Here is an 18,538-nt window from a genome sequence, read left to right as displayed (position 1 = left end):
CATCCACAGTCAGCATTTGGTGTGAGCGTGGGCATCTCTGGGAGAGCAAGGTTAAGTGCTAGTGGGAACTCTGTGCTCTGGTTTTCCCCCAGGCTTCTCTACAAGCTCTGAGTGTATAAAACTTGTGTTTTTGTTTACTGATGAGTTCCCAGGCTTTAGGATTGTGTCTGGAACATAATCAAAGCCCTGTAGATACTGGTGAGTCAGAATTGTATGCGTGCGTGCCGAGTCACTTCAGTCATGTCCAGGCTCCTCTGTTCGTGGGATTCTCCAGGCATGAATACTGGAGTCAATTGCCATGCCCTCCTCCAGGGATCTTCGTGACCCAGAGATGGAACCCACATCTCTTACATCTCCTGCATTGGCAGGCAGGTTCTTTACCACTGTGCCACCTGGGAAGCCCCAGTCAAAATCATGCCTTTCCAAATACGGCTACTGTTTCTTCACAGACAGGAAGAAAGCTTATAGGGCTCAAATCTGTGAAAAACCCAAATACTGAAATAAGTAAAAATTACTTAGCAGATAACTGAAAATGATAATGTGTCATTAGAAAAAGGAAGAGTTTTCCTGGGATAATTAAAATCATCAGTGGTAAAGAATATTTTTAAAAGAATGTATGCATAGGTAAAAAAGAAATCATCTTGTGACTTTAAAATTCTCTGAACATTTGGGGGAAGAAGTCTTTGCAGACACTCAGAAGCCTCGATCTCTGTCCACTCCCTGTTGAACTTGCCCGTAACATACACGGTGATGGCAGAGCACATGGGTTAACGGCTACACTGAGTTGCTACAGCTATTTCATTATTTCGAGGATATCTTTTAAAATATAAAAAGAGAACTTTTAGGAGCCAGTCCTACAGAAATGAATAGCACTGATGTGAAACGTAAGCACTGTTTGCATTGACAAAGAATGAGAAACAGTCTGGGTGTCTGCCTGTGAACAAACAGATGATTTGTCCATGCATCCCTGGGGATAGTATAAACCTATTGAAGAGACTGCTTTAAATATATACTTATTAACCTGGAAAGATATTCATGATATATTAGGAGGAAAAAGTCCAGTTTAATATAAGTCTGAAGTGGTGGGAACCTTAAGGTAGGTTTACCTGTCTTGACTCCCCATGTTGTATGTAGATTCTAAAGGTGTCCAGTGGGTGCACACCCAACCTTGAACTTTAGTCGCCTCCACTAGAAGGGTGGAGGATAAAGAAGGAAAACTAGGTGTTTTGGTTTTTTTTAATGACTTGTTACATGTATTATGTAAAAAGGAAAAACAAATTTTTTAAAGGCCTGTAAAATTCTTTTCCTTTGAAAAGAAAACAGGTTAGTGTGAAATCCTATTGGAAGCCATAAAAGGGCCAAGATGAGTAATTCATGGACTGTTTTGTAATTTCTCATAGTGAGGGAGTGGTTTTATTGATTTGCTGTGTGCATCTGCCATTTTATTTTCTACATTCCCCTTTAATAAAATTTATTTTTATTTTTTAGCTTTTCCTTTTATTATTTTTTAAAAATTATTATTATTTTTGGGGGCCACATTACGAGGCATGTGGGATCTTCCTTGACCAGGGATATAGCCTGGGCCCCCTGAATTGGAAACTCAGAGTCTTAACCACTGGACCACCAGGGAAGTCCTAAAATTTATTTTTATTTTCATCATTTTTGACCATTGTTTTCTTGATTGTCATTATAAAAGTGTACTTGAGTTTTTCCAAAGAGTGTCCCATCTAAATCTTCCCTTCTCTTTCTGATTCATTAATATGATTATTCAACTTTCTTTAGCTTGAAGATGATATTATTGTCAAACAGAATTACTTTAACACCATAAAGAATTTTGCACTTCAACTTTCTTCTGAGGAATGGATGATACTTGAGTTCTCCCAGCTGGGATTCATTGGTAAGAAAAGTGACGGATTCATTTACTTTTCAGAAATAACTGTGACTCTTAGAATCTTGGACTGTTTTATCACCTTAAAAAGGTTGTCTCTTTTTTTCTCTGGAAAGGGATTGCTTTTAAAGAAATTTACTAATAACTTAAGTAGTTATGATAACTACCTAATAAGTTAGGTAGACTTCCATGTAGAAAATGTTGAAGTCAGCTCAGAGTAGTATTTGGAGAGGTCTCACATGGTAGTATTTACTCTGGAGTGTTCTGCAAGGCAGCCTTGCTGACTTTCCATGCTGACAGAACCAGCCGTGGTCCTTGGGAGTACATCTGGTTCCTTCTCTGACGCCTCTAGTCCCTGTTTTAAAGCCCAGAGCTTTTGCAAGATTGAGGTCCTTTTAAAAAAGAATGCTGCATTAATGGCTTTTTAATAGGAATTTCTGGTATTCAGTGTAGTACCTGAAGTTCTTGTTCAGTCATTAATTTGTATTCATGGGTGCTTTCATGGGCTAGTCAGGGTGCTTATTTTAAAAGTTTGTTTTTTTTCCATTAAAATTCCTAAATCATCCAACTAAAGAGAATATGTTTAAAGTTGAAGATTGAAGGAAATTTATGGGTTTTTAGAAAACACCCCAGAGAATAATATTTCACTTCCTATAATGCTTTAAATCTGTAAATATTAGAGGCTGAGGCTTTGACCTTGTTGATCATTTATGTCAAAACTCAAGACTCAGAACTCAAAAAATATTTGTGAAGGCTTCAGTGAAGACAGAATTAGGAGTCCTTATGTTTTGCTTTTATTGATTTAGTTAAAATTTTGTTTAAACTTAAGTTCCTTTTTTATGAGAAGCAGTTTAATGAGACATGAAGGAAACATCTCCAATCTCCTTGAATCCTTTGGGCTGGTGGTGGTATGATAGACTCTGTAGGAGAGAAAATTGAGTTCCCTTTATATCAGGTGACAACTAAACTTAGCTAGAGCAAATTTGTTTTTGACAAGAGAGATGGGACAGTTATTCATAATGATTTATGGTTGAAAGCACAAGCGTCAGTGTATTTGTTGCATGGACTTCACTCACTGAAGTCATTTTGATGGTTGGCTTCTTTTATAGTTACTGACTGGGAGTATCTTTTCAGGTAAAATGTTTCAAGCACCCGACCTCACTCTGATTGTGGAATTCATATTTATGTTCTATAAGGAGAAGCCCATCGACTGGCTCTTGGACCATATTCTGTGGGTCAAAGTCTGCAACCCGGAAAAAGATGCAGTAAGTCTTATCTCTTAGGAGAATGGAACAGGCTTATTTTATGTATTTAGTGAAAGTGATGACCCTAGGGAACCAGATTTTGTAAAGGAACAGTTAAATAGGTAGCTGAAAACAATGTTTGTAAGCTATTGTTGCATTCTCTCTCTTAAAAAAAAAACAAAACCAGCTTTCTTAGAGCAACTCATAGAATGTAGCAAAATAGCAGAGTGCCTACTTTCCAACAATGACTGAACATAGAAATTGATTCAATCAACTCATTTTTATGATGTAAGCCCTTACCTGTATTTTCCTTGTGGATTTACAGGAATTTTTACTGTAGGACACAGAACTATTAATGTCATCTTCACATTCATACAACATACTTGCATTTAACTGCTTCCATGCAGTTTTATCTAATATATGGTTAGGTTCTAAAATGAGCTTGTGAGGTATAAGTCTCTGAAAATAAAAATTAAAACCATGAGGACCCATTCTCTGACTCTTCTTTCTGTGGCCCATAGCATGTCAGTTGCTTCCACTAGGATGTCAAGGAAACTGTTGCCATGCACTTGCTTGCTCCAGAATCAGTCCCTTTGAGGGTGGTCTAGGAGACTCTTCCAAGCGTACGCTTATTTCACTGAGCGTAATACGCTCAAGGGCCATCCTTGTTGCAAACGAAGAGATTTCATCGTTTATATGTCTGAGTAGTATTCCATTTGTCTGTGTGTACGCACAGCACATCTTTATCCATTCATCCACTGATGGGTACTCGGGTTACTTCCGTATCACGCCTATTGTAAGTAACGTTGTGATGAGCATAGGGCTGCCTCTGCTTTTGCCGATGAGTGTTTTTGTGTTCTTTGGATAAATACCCAGAAATGGGATAGCTGGGTCACATGGAACTTCTCTTGTTAATTTTTTGAGCACTCTCCATACTGTTTCCATAGTTGGTGCACCAATTTACATTCCCACCAATAGTACCAAATAAAAGCATGTTGATACAGAAAAGAGAGTAGTTGTTACCAGAGGGGCAAGGGCAGGGGGTAAGGGGAGGTGAAGTAGTGGAGATATAATGTTTACACATGGAACTTGTATTATAAACTAGTGTTACCATAAAAAAGAGATAAAAATAATTCACACATTCTTCCAAAGGTTTATGGACCTGCTCTGACTCTTCAGGCTCAAATGTGTTACCTGTTTGCCTGTGTGTTGAGTGATGGGGTTGGCCTCAGACCCTGCTCCCTCTGCCCGACCCCACCATCCCTCCTCTCCCCGCTCCTCCCCTGGCCTCGCCTCCCTCCCTTCCCTTTCCTCTCCTTCCTCGTGACTGTTGTGTTTGTGTAAAAAAAAATGTTTAATGTTTGTGTAAATTTATTTTTATAATTTTAAAATAAAATTTTATTAATTTTAATCAACAATAAAATTTATTTTTATTAAATATATAAAATTTAATAATAATTTATAAAATTAAAATATGTAAGTAAAAATTTATAAAATTTTATCTTACAAAATGTTTGTATATATAAAATTTCACCTCTATTCTCCCGTTAGCAATAATGCTAATGAAGTAAAGGTCTTGAGAAAAATTAGTCATTTTAACACCCGGAAAATTATCAGAGGTTTTTCAAAACAAAATGCCTTATACATTTGTCTTCTTCATTATGTTCTTGACCCAAAAGTTATAAAAGTCACTGAAAACAGAAAGAGTTTATGAAACTCTTCAGGACATAACCGAACTAGTGAACACACGGGAGCCCAGCCAGCGCTGTGGGTCCGCCAGGTGTGATCACCATGACAGCAGCTTGTAATCTGAAGGAAGACTGGGCCACGGGACACTTGAAGCTGAAATTTAGATGTCCCTCAGCTGTGTCGAGATGGATTTGTCTGTTTTGACTCTGTTTCCTTGCTTTTAGTCTACTTACTGCCTCCCGTTTTCACATTGCTTTGATGCAACAAAATTGGCCTTATCTTCAGATTCTTCGTTGTATTATTTTGTGTATTTGAACCAAGCCTCTGGGGTTGGTGCATTTTAATATTAAAAGCCAAATTGATATTGACACTTTGTAAAAGGTGGTTGAAATTAAATCCTTATCTCTTCCCTTAGAAGTGCTTATGTTAAATTTCTCTTTCATGTCTATTTATTAAGTTGGTAGAAAATCTATTAACTTCTCCGAAAGGACCCTAAAAAAAAAAACACATGACTTGGAATTATGAGATGCAATTGGATTTTCTTTTTAATATTTACTTTTCTAAAGGATGTCTCAGCTTTCAGAGGAGGACAAGATGTCACTTTCTAATGTAACGCTAACATTCCTCTTTAATATTTAGAAACACTGTGATCGACAGAAGGCAAATCTGCGAATTCGTTTCAGACCGTCCCTTTTCCAACACGTTGGTCTGCATTCTTCACTCACAGGAAAAATTCAGAAACTCACGGTGAGTGATTTAATTTTATTTTTCTCATGCACAGACAATTTGCTATTTAATGTATAATCATTGTTCTTCTTAAATATAAATAAGCCGTGTGTTACAGCTGATTCTTTTGTACAGCAGAAACTAACACACATTGTAAAGCAGTTATACTCCAATTAAAAAAAACAACAACAAAGCAGATAACTAATAAGGACCTACTATATGGCATCGGGAGCTCTATCCAATATTCTGTAATGGCTTCGATAGAAAAAGAATCTAAAAAGAAGTGGATATATGTATATGCATAAGTGACATTACTTTGCCAACAAAGGTTCGTCTAGTCAAGGCTATGGTTTTTCCTGTGGTCATGTATGGATGTGAGAGTTGGACTGTGAAGAAGGCTGAGCACGGAAGAATTGATGCTTTTGAACTGTGGTGCTGGAGAAGACTCTTGAGAGTCCCTTGGACTGCAAGGAGATCCAACCAGTCCATTCTGAAGGAGATCAGCCCTGGGATTTCTTTGGAAGGAATGATGCTAAAGCTGAAACTCCAGTACTTTGGCCACCTCATGCGAAGAGTTGACTCATTGGAAAAGCCTCTGATGCTGGGAGGGATTGGGGGCAGGAGGAGAAGGGGACGACAGAGGATGAGATGGCTGGATGGCATCACTGACTCGATGGACGTGAGTCTGGGTGAACTCCGGGTTGGTGATGGACAGGGAGGCCTGGCGTGCTGTGATTTATGGAGTCGCGAGGAGTCAGACACGACTGAGCGACTGATCTGACCTGATAAGTGATTTACTTTGCTGTACACCTGAAACTAACACAACATTGTAAATCAACTGTTCTCCAATAAAAGTTAAATAAAAAGAAGCTAGTCTGAACAAATAAAAAAATAAGCTGTATGTTGTTTAATAGCATATATGTCTTTCCTCCTAGGATAAAGATTACATGAAACCATTACTGCTCAAAATCCATGTAAACCCCCCTGCAGAGGTATCTACTTCTTTGAAGGTCTACCAAGGTCATACACTGGAGAAAACTTACATGGGTGAGGACTTCTTCTGGGCTATAACCCCAGTAGCTGGAGACTACATCCTATTTAAATTCGACAAGCCAGTCAATGTGGAAAGGTAGGTCCTTATTGAAATAAAATTTGGTCTTACAATTTAGACCTTTTCTTCACAATGTGATTTATGGTAGAATTTTTTTTTTTTTATATGTAACACATATAAGGAATCAATGAGTCCTAAATGTTAGATTATAAAATATGTGGGGTTTCCCAGGTGGCGAAGTTAGTAATTCTCCTGCCAAGGCGGGAGATGTAAAAGATGAAGATCTGATCCCTGGGTCAGGAAGATCACCTGTAGAAGGAAATGCAACCCACTCCAGTATTCTTGCCTGGAGAATTCCATGGCCAGAGGAGCCTGGCTGGCTGCAGTCCGTGGGTTTGCAGAGAGTAGAACATGACTAAGTGACTGAGCACTCAGGCACGCACATAAAATACATTTCCTACAACTCAGTAATATCATGGGTGGGTTGCTTCCGGATAGAACACCGGCATTTAGTATGTTAGATAAATTCTATTGGTATTTCTGAAAGTATATTTAGTATGGATTTTTTTAAATATACTTGTTTTTATTTATTAACTTACTTGGTCACCCCGGGTCTTAGTTGTAACATGTAGTATCTTTTAGCTGTGGCCTGTAGAATTGTAGGGAGCATGCAGTCTTAATTGTGTACCACCAGGAAAGTCCCTAGTAGAGGTTTCTAATACTTTATGTGGAACTCTTCCTCAGAATCTCCAATTAGTTCTCCTGCCCTTACCTTAGAATATCCCTTAAGATTTGACTGTGAGCTGGTGGACGGCCAAGCAATTGGCTGAAATGATAAAATTTATCAGAGTATGACTGTTCCTAGGTAGTGATTTTGCAAGTGCTGGATGACTTTTAGTATATGCCATGGAGGAATTTACAACCCTTTTCTTTTTCTTTTTGTAAAATTAGAAGATAATTACTTTACAACATGGTAATAGTTTTTGCCATACGTCAGCATGAATGAGCATTAGGTATATACATGTCCCCTCCCTCTTGAACACCCCTCTCCCCACCCCACCCCTCGAGGCTGTCGCAGAGCACTGGCTTTGGGCTCCCTGCATCATACACTGAACCCCCACTGGCTGTTTGCTTTACACATGGTAATGTATATGTTTCAGTGCTGTTTCTCTCATTTCATCCCACTCTTTCCTTCCCCCACCGTGTCCAAAATGTCTGTGTCTCCTTTGCTGGCTTGCGAGTAGGATTGTCGGTACTATCATTTTAGATTCATATGTATGTATTAATACACGATATTTGTCTTTTACTTTCTGACTTATTTCACTGTATATAACAGGCTCTGCCTCATTAGAACTGACTCAAATGTGTTCCTTTTTATGGCTGAGTAATACTCCATCGTGTATATGTACCACAGCTTCCTTATCCATTCATCTGTTGGTGGACGTCTAGGTTGCTACCACGTCCTACCTGTTGTAAATTGTGCCGCAGTGAGCGTTGGGGCACGTGTGTCTTACAACCCTTTTCTGTGATTTGGCGTTTGTGTTCACTTTGAAAACCTTGGGGCTTTTTCTTTCCCATTTTTCACCTAATGGTCACAATTCCTTCAATCTTTCCCCTGTTTTGGGTATGTTCTCTAGACTGTCTGTGGCATACTTACATAAAATCCCCAGAATAGAATATAATTTCCTAGCCTGTGGCATATGGTGTTATGTGTTTTCCTGTGAAGGCCATTTGATTTTTAGAATTTGTCAAATATTTGGCCACCTTAATAATTCTTTTTAAGGTGGTCAGTATCAGTGCATAGCCACATGTAATGCTATTAGTTTTCTTTTCTTACTCTATGCTGATTCTAAAGAGGAATTTAAGCGTAAAAATGTTATAAGCAATGGGAAGATCACTGGCAAAACATATTAAACTTATGAGTAATATTTTTCACTTACATGAGTATTTAATATTGGTTTTATTGTTATTTAATGTTCATTTTATACTGTATAGTGGAACTCTGCCCTGAGAGGTATTGTTCACCACATTTTCATGAGTCATCCTAGAATTAGAAACAACAGTTTTCACTTCAACAAGAATAGCTGGAAACCAATTTATGGGTTTATTTTTAGCACATAAAAACAGTTCCATCAAAGAATCTGCTAAAGAGATCATATATTGGAGATCAAACTTAGTAACAACAAATATATTTACAGTAAACCTCTGTGAAGTAATATTTATGATGACTCTATTGCGGGCACTTTTCTAGTGAAACACAAGTCTTCTAAAATAACAGTATATAAGAATTTTCTTGACCTTCCTAGGACAGAAAAAAGGGATTACTTGATTTTTGCTTGCTGAGAGGGGAAGTAGCAAATTTATTAATACAGAAATGAAGTGTTAAAAATATTCTTTCTGTAACATATGTGTGCATTATACAAAAATTTTAAAGTGTGAAAATGAGGAAAGGGACTTCCCTGGTGGCCTAGTGGTTAAGATTTTGCTTTGTAATGCAGGGGATGTGGGTTGGATCCCTGATCAGGAAGCTAAGATCCCACAAGCCCTATGACCAAAAACATAAAACAGAGGCAATGTTGTAACAAACTCAATAAAGACTAAAAATGATTCACATAAAAAAAATCTTAAAAAATACTGAGGAAAAGATCATAACCCCAACGAAACCATTATGACCATATTGGCACCTCTTTTTCTTGGTAATTCTGTGTATTTTCGACCTTAAGACCATGGTCTACATGTAGTTTTGTATCTTACATTTTCCATTATACTCTGTTGTGACTCACAAGTATTGAGTTGGTCCAAACATCTATTCAGGTTTTCTCATAGCGTCTTACAGGAGAACCCAAACAAAGTTTTGGGCCAGTCGAGTATTTTGATGACTGCACAGTATCTCATTGCATGGTTCTACCATTGTGTACATCTTCCAGTGTTAAACTTTTTAGGTGCTATGGAGGTTTTCACTATAAATAATTACATAGTGAACACCTCTGAATCAGTCTGTCTTAACTCCAGGTTTTATCCATGGGCTCTCTTCTAAAAAGTGGCTTCCCCGTCCCATTGGCATCTATAGCTGAGTTATTGAGTGGCCTGTGGTTATATGACATTCTGAGTCAAAGATGCCTTTAAAAAAATATATCTCATCTGGAAACTCTGGGAGTTAGTTTCGGTATATTTAGCTTAGAAGCAGCTTCTTCTTAGGGTTCCCTGGTCTGTGTGACATTTGAAAACCAAATTCTCGCCCACAAATACCATACTGTAATGGTATCGTAACTATTCTGTGACTGTTACTCACTATTTTTAACATAGAAGGTAGTTTTAGTTAATTCTCAGGAACTTTCTGGTATAACTGTGTGACATAGATGGAAATAGCTGATTGTATTGAGGAAACACGGGCTCAGAAAGCTTAACAAAACTTGCACAAGATGAGAATTCTAGGAAATGAGAGATCCAAGAGGAGCCTCTGGCTCCTTAGCATGAGCTTTTAACCACTGAACTTCACTCAACTCAAGTTTTAGGTTTAGGCTTAGGTGTGCTTTGCACCCTATCCAGCTTCGACCCTCTCTCACACACTTTGGACCTACACACTAGTTTTCAAAGTATCAGAACACTAGAACATTATACCCAGAGAGTATTTGAAGTGGTTGGATGGTATCATCAACTCAACAGACATGAGTTTGCACAAACTCCAGGAGGTACTGAAGGGCAGGGAAACCTGCCGTGCTGCAGTCCACGGGGTTGTAAACAGGTCTTAGCAATTGAACAACAATATCATGTAATCAGTCATGATATCCAAAGATTTGTTAATGTTGACAAATGGAGTGATTCTGATATTTGGAATTGGTTAATTCACTTTATCTGTTCATACCAAAATTATTTATATTGGCTAAAACTAGTCTCTGAACTTGCCACAACCCCTTGCTGTCCTAGTGAACATTTTGTCTGATACAAGATCCAGTAATGGGACTTCCCTGGTGGTCCAGTGGTTTAAGAGTTCGTCTTGCAAGGCAGGGGGCACAGGTTTGAACCCTGGTCAGGGAACTAAGATCCCACGTGCCGTGGGGAGCAGCTAAGCCTGCGTACCACAGCTACTGAGGCCGCATGCTGCAGTGAAATGGAGCTGCAGCTAAGGCCCAATGCAGCCAAATAAATAACAAATAGATATAGAAAAAAAAGATACAGTAGTGTTCTATAGTGGCTACAATTGTCATTTTCCATCAAGAAGTTTATATATTTAAAGCAGTGTAAACAGCAACAAAAAACTGTCATCATTTTTTTTCCTTTTGGTCTGTTAAGTGCATTATTATGTTAGCAGCAAGCATGCCCCTCTGACAGAGGAGTTGACGTATCCGCTTAGCTTTTTAACATCCATGAGCTATTCAGAACACACGATGTGTAGTTACAAACTCTAGTGTCGACCTTATGCTAAGGTAAAGGCCATCTTCCCGAATCTTTGTCAAGTCTGATTCATATTCTTATTTTTATTTGTCTTTCCAGTTATTTGTTCCATAGTGGCAACCAGGATCATCCAGGGGATATTCTGCTCAACACAACAGTGGAAGTTCTGCCTTTGAAGGTAAGACTATGTTTCCCCCTCAGTTTCCTTTGAGAACGAATACTAATAGACTTGATTTGAGGCTCTTCTTGCTTATGAAAGAAAATTCTTGTGATTGCAGGACCTTGGTGGTGAGTCATCCTGACTCTTTTTGGAACTGTGAAATACTTAGTATATTGTCCTGTTTGCCTTATTCATAGAAAGAGCCTTTATTTTGTTGCCTATTGGAAGATGACTTGGACATTTGTACTGGGAAAATAAATGAATCGTTATTTGATGTTAATGCTTACTTGCTGTTTGTATTTTGAATCCCAAAATACCATGTAGTTTCAATGCCTGTTGAATAATACCGAAAATTATTGGTCTCCTAGGAATGCTTTGGAGAAGGAGATGGCAATCCACTCCAGTAGTCCTGCCTGGAGAATCCCATGAACAGAGAAGCCTGGCGGGCTCCCAGTCCATGGGGTCACAGAGTCGGACACGACTGAGTGACTTTCACAGGGGATGCTTAATATCTTTCTAGTTAACACGCAGTTCTTTACTTCTGTCTGTTTTTAATAGAAAACTGCATTCTATTAAATTGATCTAAATTGGGAAATAATTAAAATTTAAAATTCCTAGCCAACAGTATATTATATACAGAGTCAGATGATGGTTTAAGAAAAGAACACTTAACATTAATAAGCCTTTTGAGGTTCAAGACTGAAGTGGCATTTTCTCTTCAGAGGTAGCTGTGCTGCAGGTGTCACTTTATGTTTATAAAATGGATTAATGACTTAGATTTATTTTAAATAGAAGTAATTATTCATGTCTTTGTTCTGTTTTAGAGTGAAGGTTTGGACATCAGCAAAGAAACCAAAGACAAACGATTAGAAGATGGCTATTTCAGAATAGGTAAGACTCACTTTCCACTAGGAAAACGTCCTTTCCTTTTCTGAACCTAGTTCTGAAGTAATTTTACCTTCTTTTCAGACGTTGAGCAGCTTTAGGATTATATATACCAGTGTACTCTTTTATTGTTCTCGTGTTCTAGTACATTCTTTTATTATTATCTTGACCCAACTAGGATCTCAGAGCAGTGGTTCATTTCCTGGTTCCTCTTTCTCTCTCTCTGCTGTTTCATTGTTGTCACTGGCAGATAATCCATCTTCAGCCGCCTTCTGCAGTCTCATACTGGATGCCCTTAGCAGGCTCCTCTCGTGGTCTCACCAATACCCAAGGGCCAGAATCCATGTCTTTAGCCCTGCCTTCCTCCTGAGCTTTAAGGCTCTACTGAGATACCCATTGAAAAGTTTCCTGGAGGCCATGTGGCCATCTACCCTGGGCATCTGTAGTAGGGACATTTCTTTATTGATCACCATGGTTTGTGCCGTTAATGTTCATCTACCTGCCTGGTCTAACCTGAGGAGACACCCTGAAATCCCACACCCCTTTGGTGTCCGTTAGCATAAGATATCTGCATTAAGTCCCCTACATGTGCATGAGTTCCGTTCTGAGAGTGCGTTCGTAAGTCCAATTTGTTCATTAAGTCCAACAAAGTTCGCCTAGGTGCCTAGCACAGTCAGTGTATAGCTGTTGTTCAGTTGCTAAGTTGTGTGCAACTCTTGCGACCCCATGGACTGTAGCCTGCCAGGCTCTTCTGTCCATGAGATCTCCTAGGCAAGAATACTGGAGTGGGTAGCCATTTCCTCTCCAGTGGATCTTCCCCACCCAGAGATTGAACCCAGGTCTCCTGCATTGCAGGCAGATTCTTTATCGCCTGAGCTACCAGGTGTATAATAATAGAGCCCGTCCCTTGATAGACATCAACTCAGTGAATGATTAGGTATTTTCTTTTACTTAAATTAATGCTTTTCCTAGTGGTATGCAAGAAGAGACTATATTGGTCAATTACTATTGTAGGTATACAGAACAGATACATTCTTCTAACTCTCTCCAGCAGTTTTGTTTTGTTAAAATACTTTTTTTTAATTTATTTTTGGCTATCTGGGTCTTTGCTGCTGTGTGGGCTTTTCTCTAGCTGTAGTGAGTGGGGGCTGCTCTCCAGCTGCAGTGTGCAGGCTTCTCTTGTTGTGGAACACGGGCTCCAGGGTGCGCGGGCTCAGTAGTTGCAGTTACCGGGCTCGAACGCACAGGCTCAGTGGTTGTGGCACACGGGCTTAGTTGCTCTGGGGCACGTGGGATCTTCCTGGACCAGGGATCAAACCAGCATCTCCTGCACTGACAGGTGGATTCTTTACCACTGAGCCACCAGGGAAGCCCTCCAGCAGCTTTATGTTCAGTGAATGTCACTCAGTTTTTGCTTCAAGGCTTGTGCAATAACCCTGACTAATTTCTGTGTCATTTTAGTGGATTGATGAGTTTAATTATTTTTATATTTGGATTATATTTTAGCCCACTTTAGAAATGTTCATAAAATTAGCTGCGTATGTGAGACATTTATTAACCCTATTACCTGTCAGTTATTTAATTTCTGAGAATGTTCTAGGTTATGAAAGTAGCATAGAAAATAGAGACATTTATGATTAAATGTCTCTGCAGTAATTTGAAGGTAATGGCCATCTAAAACATCAACTCATACATATTTAGAACCAGAAGAGAACTGTTGGGCAATGAGACCTAGGAACTTGTGGAACAAAAGCATGCATCAGAAGCAAAAGCAACTGATTTTTTTTCAACCGAATATAAAAAAATCTCCTCCCTTAAGAAGCATGCTTTAGTGGAATAATGTGTGAAGGGCTTCACAGACCTTCTCCTAGTGACTCTGCCATAACTGGTAACAGTTATTTTTCATAAAAGCGCAGCATATGGGGAACCATTTACTTATAACATCTGAATTTCAGTAAAAACATTAAGAGTCTGTGACATTAGAGGGACGTCCTTGGTGTTCCAGCAGTTAAGACATCACCTTCCATTCCAGGGGAATACAGGTTCGATCCTTGGTCAGGAAGCTAAGATTCCACATGCCTTTTGACTAAAAAATGGAAACATAAAACAGAAGCAGTATTGTTAGAGATTTCAATAAAGACTTTATTTTTTAAATGGTCCACATCAAAAAATTAAAAAAAAAAAAATAGTTTATGGCATTGGAGCTCTGACCATTGCCTACTCTGGCCAAGCTCAGTGACACAGAAGCTCCTCTCTGCTTGTCCAGCCATGATTGCTGAGTCTGCCCCCTGCCAGTTCCTGCTCCAGGGCGAAGGCATCTCACTAGGAAAGGCAGGCTACCAGCACCTGGCATCTCCCCACGCCCAACCCCAGCTCCATGTTGCAGCAGCTCTATCCAGACCCTTGGAGACCTGAGGCTCCCTTCCTCCACCCCACCTCCATTCCTAGGGCAGAGTTTCGCTGCAGGCCTGGCAGAGCATGAATTCTTGGTCCCCCTTGCCTCTCCCTGCCCACTGGTCCCCTCATGCTGGGAGAAGTCAGCAGGACATGAAGGGCTACCGCTACCACCTTGAACAGCAGGAGTGTCCCTTTCCCCCAGCTGCTGTCCTTGCCATGGATCCTGAGCAGTGGTGCAGAGGTGTGCTTCAGGGGAGAGGCAGCCCATCAGAACACGGAGCTCCGTAGCTCGCCCTAAGGGGACTGACTTGGAACAGAGCTTGGGGAAGTCCACGCCCAAGGGTGCTGTGGAATATGCTGGAGATTTATGATAAACAACTGGGAGGAAACTGGTAGCCTCATTCAAGCTAAACTGTAGCCCATACAGTAGCCCATGGCAGAGGGAACCAAAGAAAGAGATAGGCAATAAAAATCCTCTTGGGACTTTCCTGGCCATCCAGTGGTTAAAACTCCACCTTCCAGTGCAGTGGGAACAGGTTCGTTCCCTGGCCAGGGAACTAAGATCCATATATTGCAGGGTACAACCAGAAAGTTAAAAGGAAAAAAAAGGTAACCACTATCCTAAATTTTGTGGTTACTGTTTCCATCTGTGCTTTTAATACACATGTAATATACCCCTGAATAATGCATAGTCTTATTTTGTTTATTTTAAAGTATAAATGATTGTCATTCTGTAATCTACAATTTTTTGTCTCTCACCATTGTGAGATTCAACCATGTGGATCTGTATATCTATGGATCCTTCATTTTCACTGTTGGGTAGACCTCCAGATATGATTACATTACTATCTGTTCTTCTCTTTGGTCATCAAGTTTGTCTTCATCTTTTTGCTGGTCTAAAAACTTATGCACGTGTACTAGAGTTTCTCTCCAGTGTATGCTTAGAAATGGAAGTAACTCACAACTGCATTATCTACAACTTTACTTCATTCTCTTTGTTCTTCCTTCATTCTTTTAATTGGCTGCCTAATATTCCCTTATATTAGCATGTCCTAATTTAATTAGTCCACTAATCATTGCTACTAAAATCTTTTGCAATTTTTGCTGCAGTCTCAATATGCTTTCTGCACATGCAGGAGTATTTCTTCAGCATAAAATTGCTGGGTGAGAGGGTTTTAATGACGCCAGTCTTTTCATTTACTAATTATTGTTCTAATTAAATGAGCTCATCAAGTGAGCTCAGATATCTCATAAGTTAAAATGTTTCGAGTTCCACAGTATTTTTCATCCCTGAATCCACATCCTAACTAAATATTAAATAGTACTATTTTTGCAGCACACACTCCCTATCCCAGTCCAAATATGGACATACCTTTATGAAACAAGTATTAATAATTTTTTAATAAAAACATTACTTAGGAAGTTCATATGTTGAATATTTTCTGTGCAAATGATATATGTAAATGTGTAACTGAATCACTATGCTGTGCACCTGAACACTGTAAATCCATTTTTGCGTGCTAAGTTGCTTCAGTCGCGTCTGACTCTTTGTGACCCTGTGGACTATAGCCTGCCAGGCTCCTCTGTCTATGGGATTCTCCAGGCAAAAATACTAGAGTGGATTGCCATGTTCTCCTCCAGGGGATCTGTTAGCCCAGGGATCAAACCCTCATCTTTTACATCTCCTGCATTGGTGGGTGGGTTCTTTACCACTAGCGCCACCTGGGAAACCCAAAAACTATACTCCAATATAAGATAAAAATTAAATTAAAAACAATAGCCATGATTATTCAAGAAAATGAGTATAAACTTTACCAGTATGGTTTTCAACTTGCGTGTGTCTTATCTTATTTTGAGCCTGGAATGTACTGGTCATAACAAACACCCTCTTCCGACAACACAAGAGAAGACTCTATACATGGACATCACCAGATGGTCAACACCGAAATCAGATTGATTATATTCTTTGCAGCCAAAGATGGAGAAGCTCTATACAGTCAACAAAAACAAGACCAGGAGCTGACTGTGGCTCAGACCATGAACTCCTTACTGCCAAATTCAGACTTAAATTGAAGAAAGTAGGGAAAACCACTAGACCATTCAGGTATGACCTAAATCAAATCCCTTATGATTACAGAGTGGAAGTGAGAAATAGATTTAAGGGCCTAGATCTGATAGATGGAGTGCCTGATGAACTATGGAATGAGGTTCGTGACATTGTACAGGAGACAGGGATCAAGACCATCCCCATAGAAAAGAAATGCAAAAAAGCAAAATGGCTGTCTGGGGAGGCCTTAAAAATAGCTGTGAAAAGAAGAGAAGCGAAAAGCAAAGGAGAAAAGGAAAGATATAAACATCTGAATGCAGAGTTCCAAAGAACAGCAAGAAGAGATAAGAAAGCCTTCTTCAGCGATCAATGCAAAGAAATAGAGGAAAACAACAGAATGGGAAAGACTAGGGATCTCTTCAAGAAAATCAGAGATACCAAAGGAACATTTCATGCAAAGATGAGCTCGATAAAGGACAGAAATGTCCTCTTTGATTTCAAATCAAATGTATTTTGATTTGATTTCAAATCATTCAATTTTGATTTCAAATCATTCAATTCAAATGATTTGAAATCAAAGAGGACACTAATAGATGGAGAAATATACCATGTTCATGGATTGGAAGAATCAATATAGTGAAAATGAGTATACTACCCAAAGCAATTTATAGATTCAATGCAATCCCTATCAAGCTACCAACAGTATTCTTCACAGAGCTAGAACAAATAATTTCACAATTTGTATGGAAATACAAAAAACCTCGAATAGCCAAAGCGATCTTGAGAAAGAAAAATGGAACTGGAGGAATCAACCTACCTGACTTCAGGCTCTACTACAAAGCCACAGTTATCAAGACAGTATGGTACTGGCACAAAGACAGAAATATAGATCAATGGAACAAAATAGAAAGCCCAGAGATAAATCCACGCACATATGGACACCTTATCTTTGACAAAGGAGGCAAGAATATACAGTGGATTAAAGACAATCTCTTTAACAAGTGGTGCTGGGAAATCTGGTCAACCACTTGTAAAAGAATGAAACTAGAACACTTTCTAACACCATACACAAAAATAAACTCAAAATGGATTAAAGATCTCAACATAAGACCAGAAACTATAAAACTCCTAGAGGAGAACATAGGCAAAACACTCTCTGACATACATCACAGCAGGATCCTCTATGACCCACCTCCCAGAATATTGGAAATAAAAGCAAAAATAAACACATGGGACCTAATTAAACTTAAAAGCTTCTGCACATCAAAGGAAACTATTAGCAAGGTGAAAAGACAGCCTTCAGAATGGGAGAAAATAATAGCATATGAAGCAACCGACAAACAACTAATCTCAAAAATATACAAGCAACTCCTACAGCTCAACTCCAGAAAAATAAATGACCCAATCAAAAAATGGGCCAAAGATCTAAATAGACATTTCTCCAAAGAAGACATACAGATGGCTAACAAACACATGAAAAGATGCTCAACATCACTCTTTATCAGAGAAATGCAAATCAAAACCACTATGAGGTACCATTTCACACCAGTCAGAATGGCTGCGATCCAAAAGTCTACAAATAATAAATGCTGGAGAGGGTGTGGAGAAAAGGGAACCCTCTTACACTGTTGGTGGGAATGCAAACTAGTACAGCCACTATGGAGAACAGTGTGGAGATTCCTTAAAAAACTGGAAATAGAACTGCCTTATGATCCAGCAATCCCACTGCTGGGCATACACACTGAGGAAACCAGAAGGGAAAGAGACACGTGTACCCCAATGTTCATCGCAGCACTGTTTATAATAGCCAGGACGTGGAAGCAACCTAGATGCCCATCAGCAGATGAATGGATAAGAAAGCTTTGGTACATATACACAATGGAGTATTACTCAGCCATTAAAAAGAATACATTTGAATCAGTTCTAATGAGGTGGATGAAACTGGAGCCTATTATACAGAGTGAAGTAAGCCAGAAGGAAAAACATAAATACAGTATACTAACGCATATATATGGAATTTAGAAAGATGGTAATGATAACCCTGTATACGAGACAG

At 39.1% G+C, this 18,538-nt stretch overlaps 1 protein-coding gene across 3 annotated transcripts in view; it reads left to right on the top strand.

Moving 5' to 3' along the window:
- The window catches only part of MGAT4A (alpha-1,3-mannosyl-glycoprotein 4-beta-N-acetylglucosaminyltransferase A), a 127,978-nt gene that overhangs the window by 97,050 nt on the left and 12,390 nt on the right, over window positions 1-18,538 (top strand). For all 3 annotated transcript variants that reach the window (XM_070798281.1, XM_070798279.1, XM_070798280.1), the window contains 6 exons: window positions 1,783-1,897; window positions 3,023-3,153; window positions 5,461-5,568; window positions 6,483-6,676; window positions 11,093-11,171; window positions 11,978-12,044. In XM_070798281.1, coding sequence (XP_070654382.1) covers window positions 1,783-1,897; window positions 3,023-3,153; window positions 5,461-5,568; window positions 6,483-6,676; window positions 11,093-11,171; window positions 11,978-12,044 — 694 coding nt within the window. The remainder of the gene's footprint in view (window positions 1-1,782; window positions 1,898-3,022; window positions 3,154-5,460; window positions 5,569-6,482; window positions 6,677-11,092; window positions 11,172-11,977; window positions 12,045-18,538) is intronic.

Source organism: Bos indicus, chromosome 11, assembly GCF_029378745.1.
Source record: "Bos indicus isolate NIAB-ARS_2022 breed Sahiwal x Tharparkar chromosome 11, NIAB-ARS_B.indTharparkar_mat_pri_1.0, whole genome shotgun sequence".
NCBI classification, from domain to species: Eukaryota; Metazoa; Chordata; class Mammalia; order Artiodactyla; family Bovidae; genus Bos; species Bos indicus.
The sequence above is the reverse complement of the archived record's forward strand: the minus strand, read 5'-3'. Positions and strand labels throughout refer to the sequence as shown.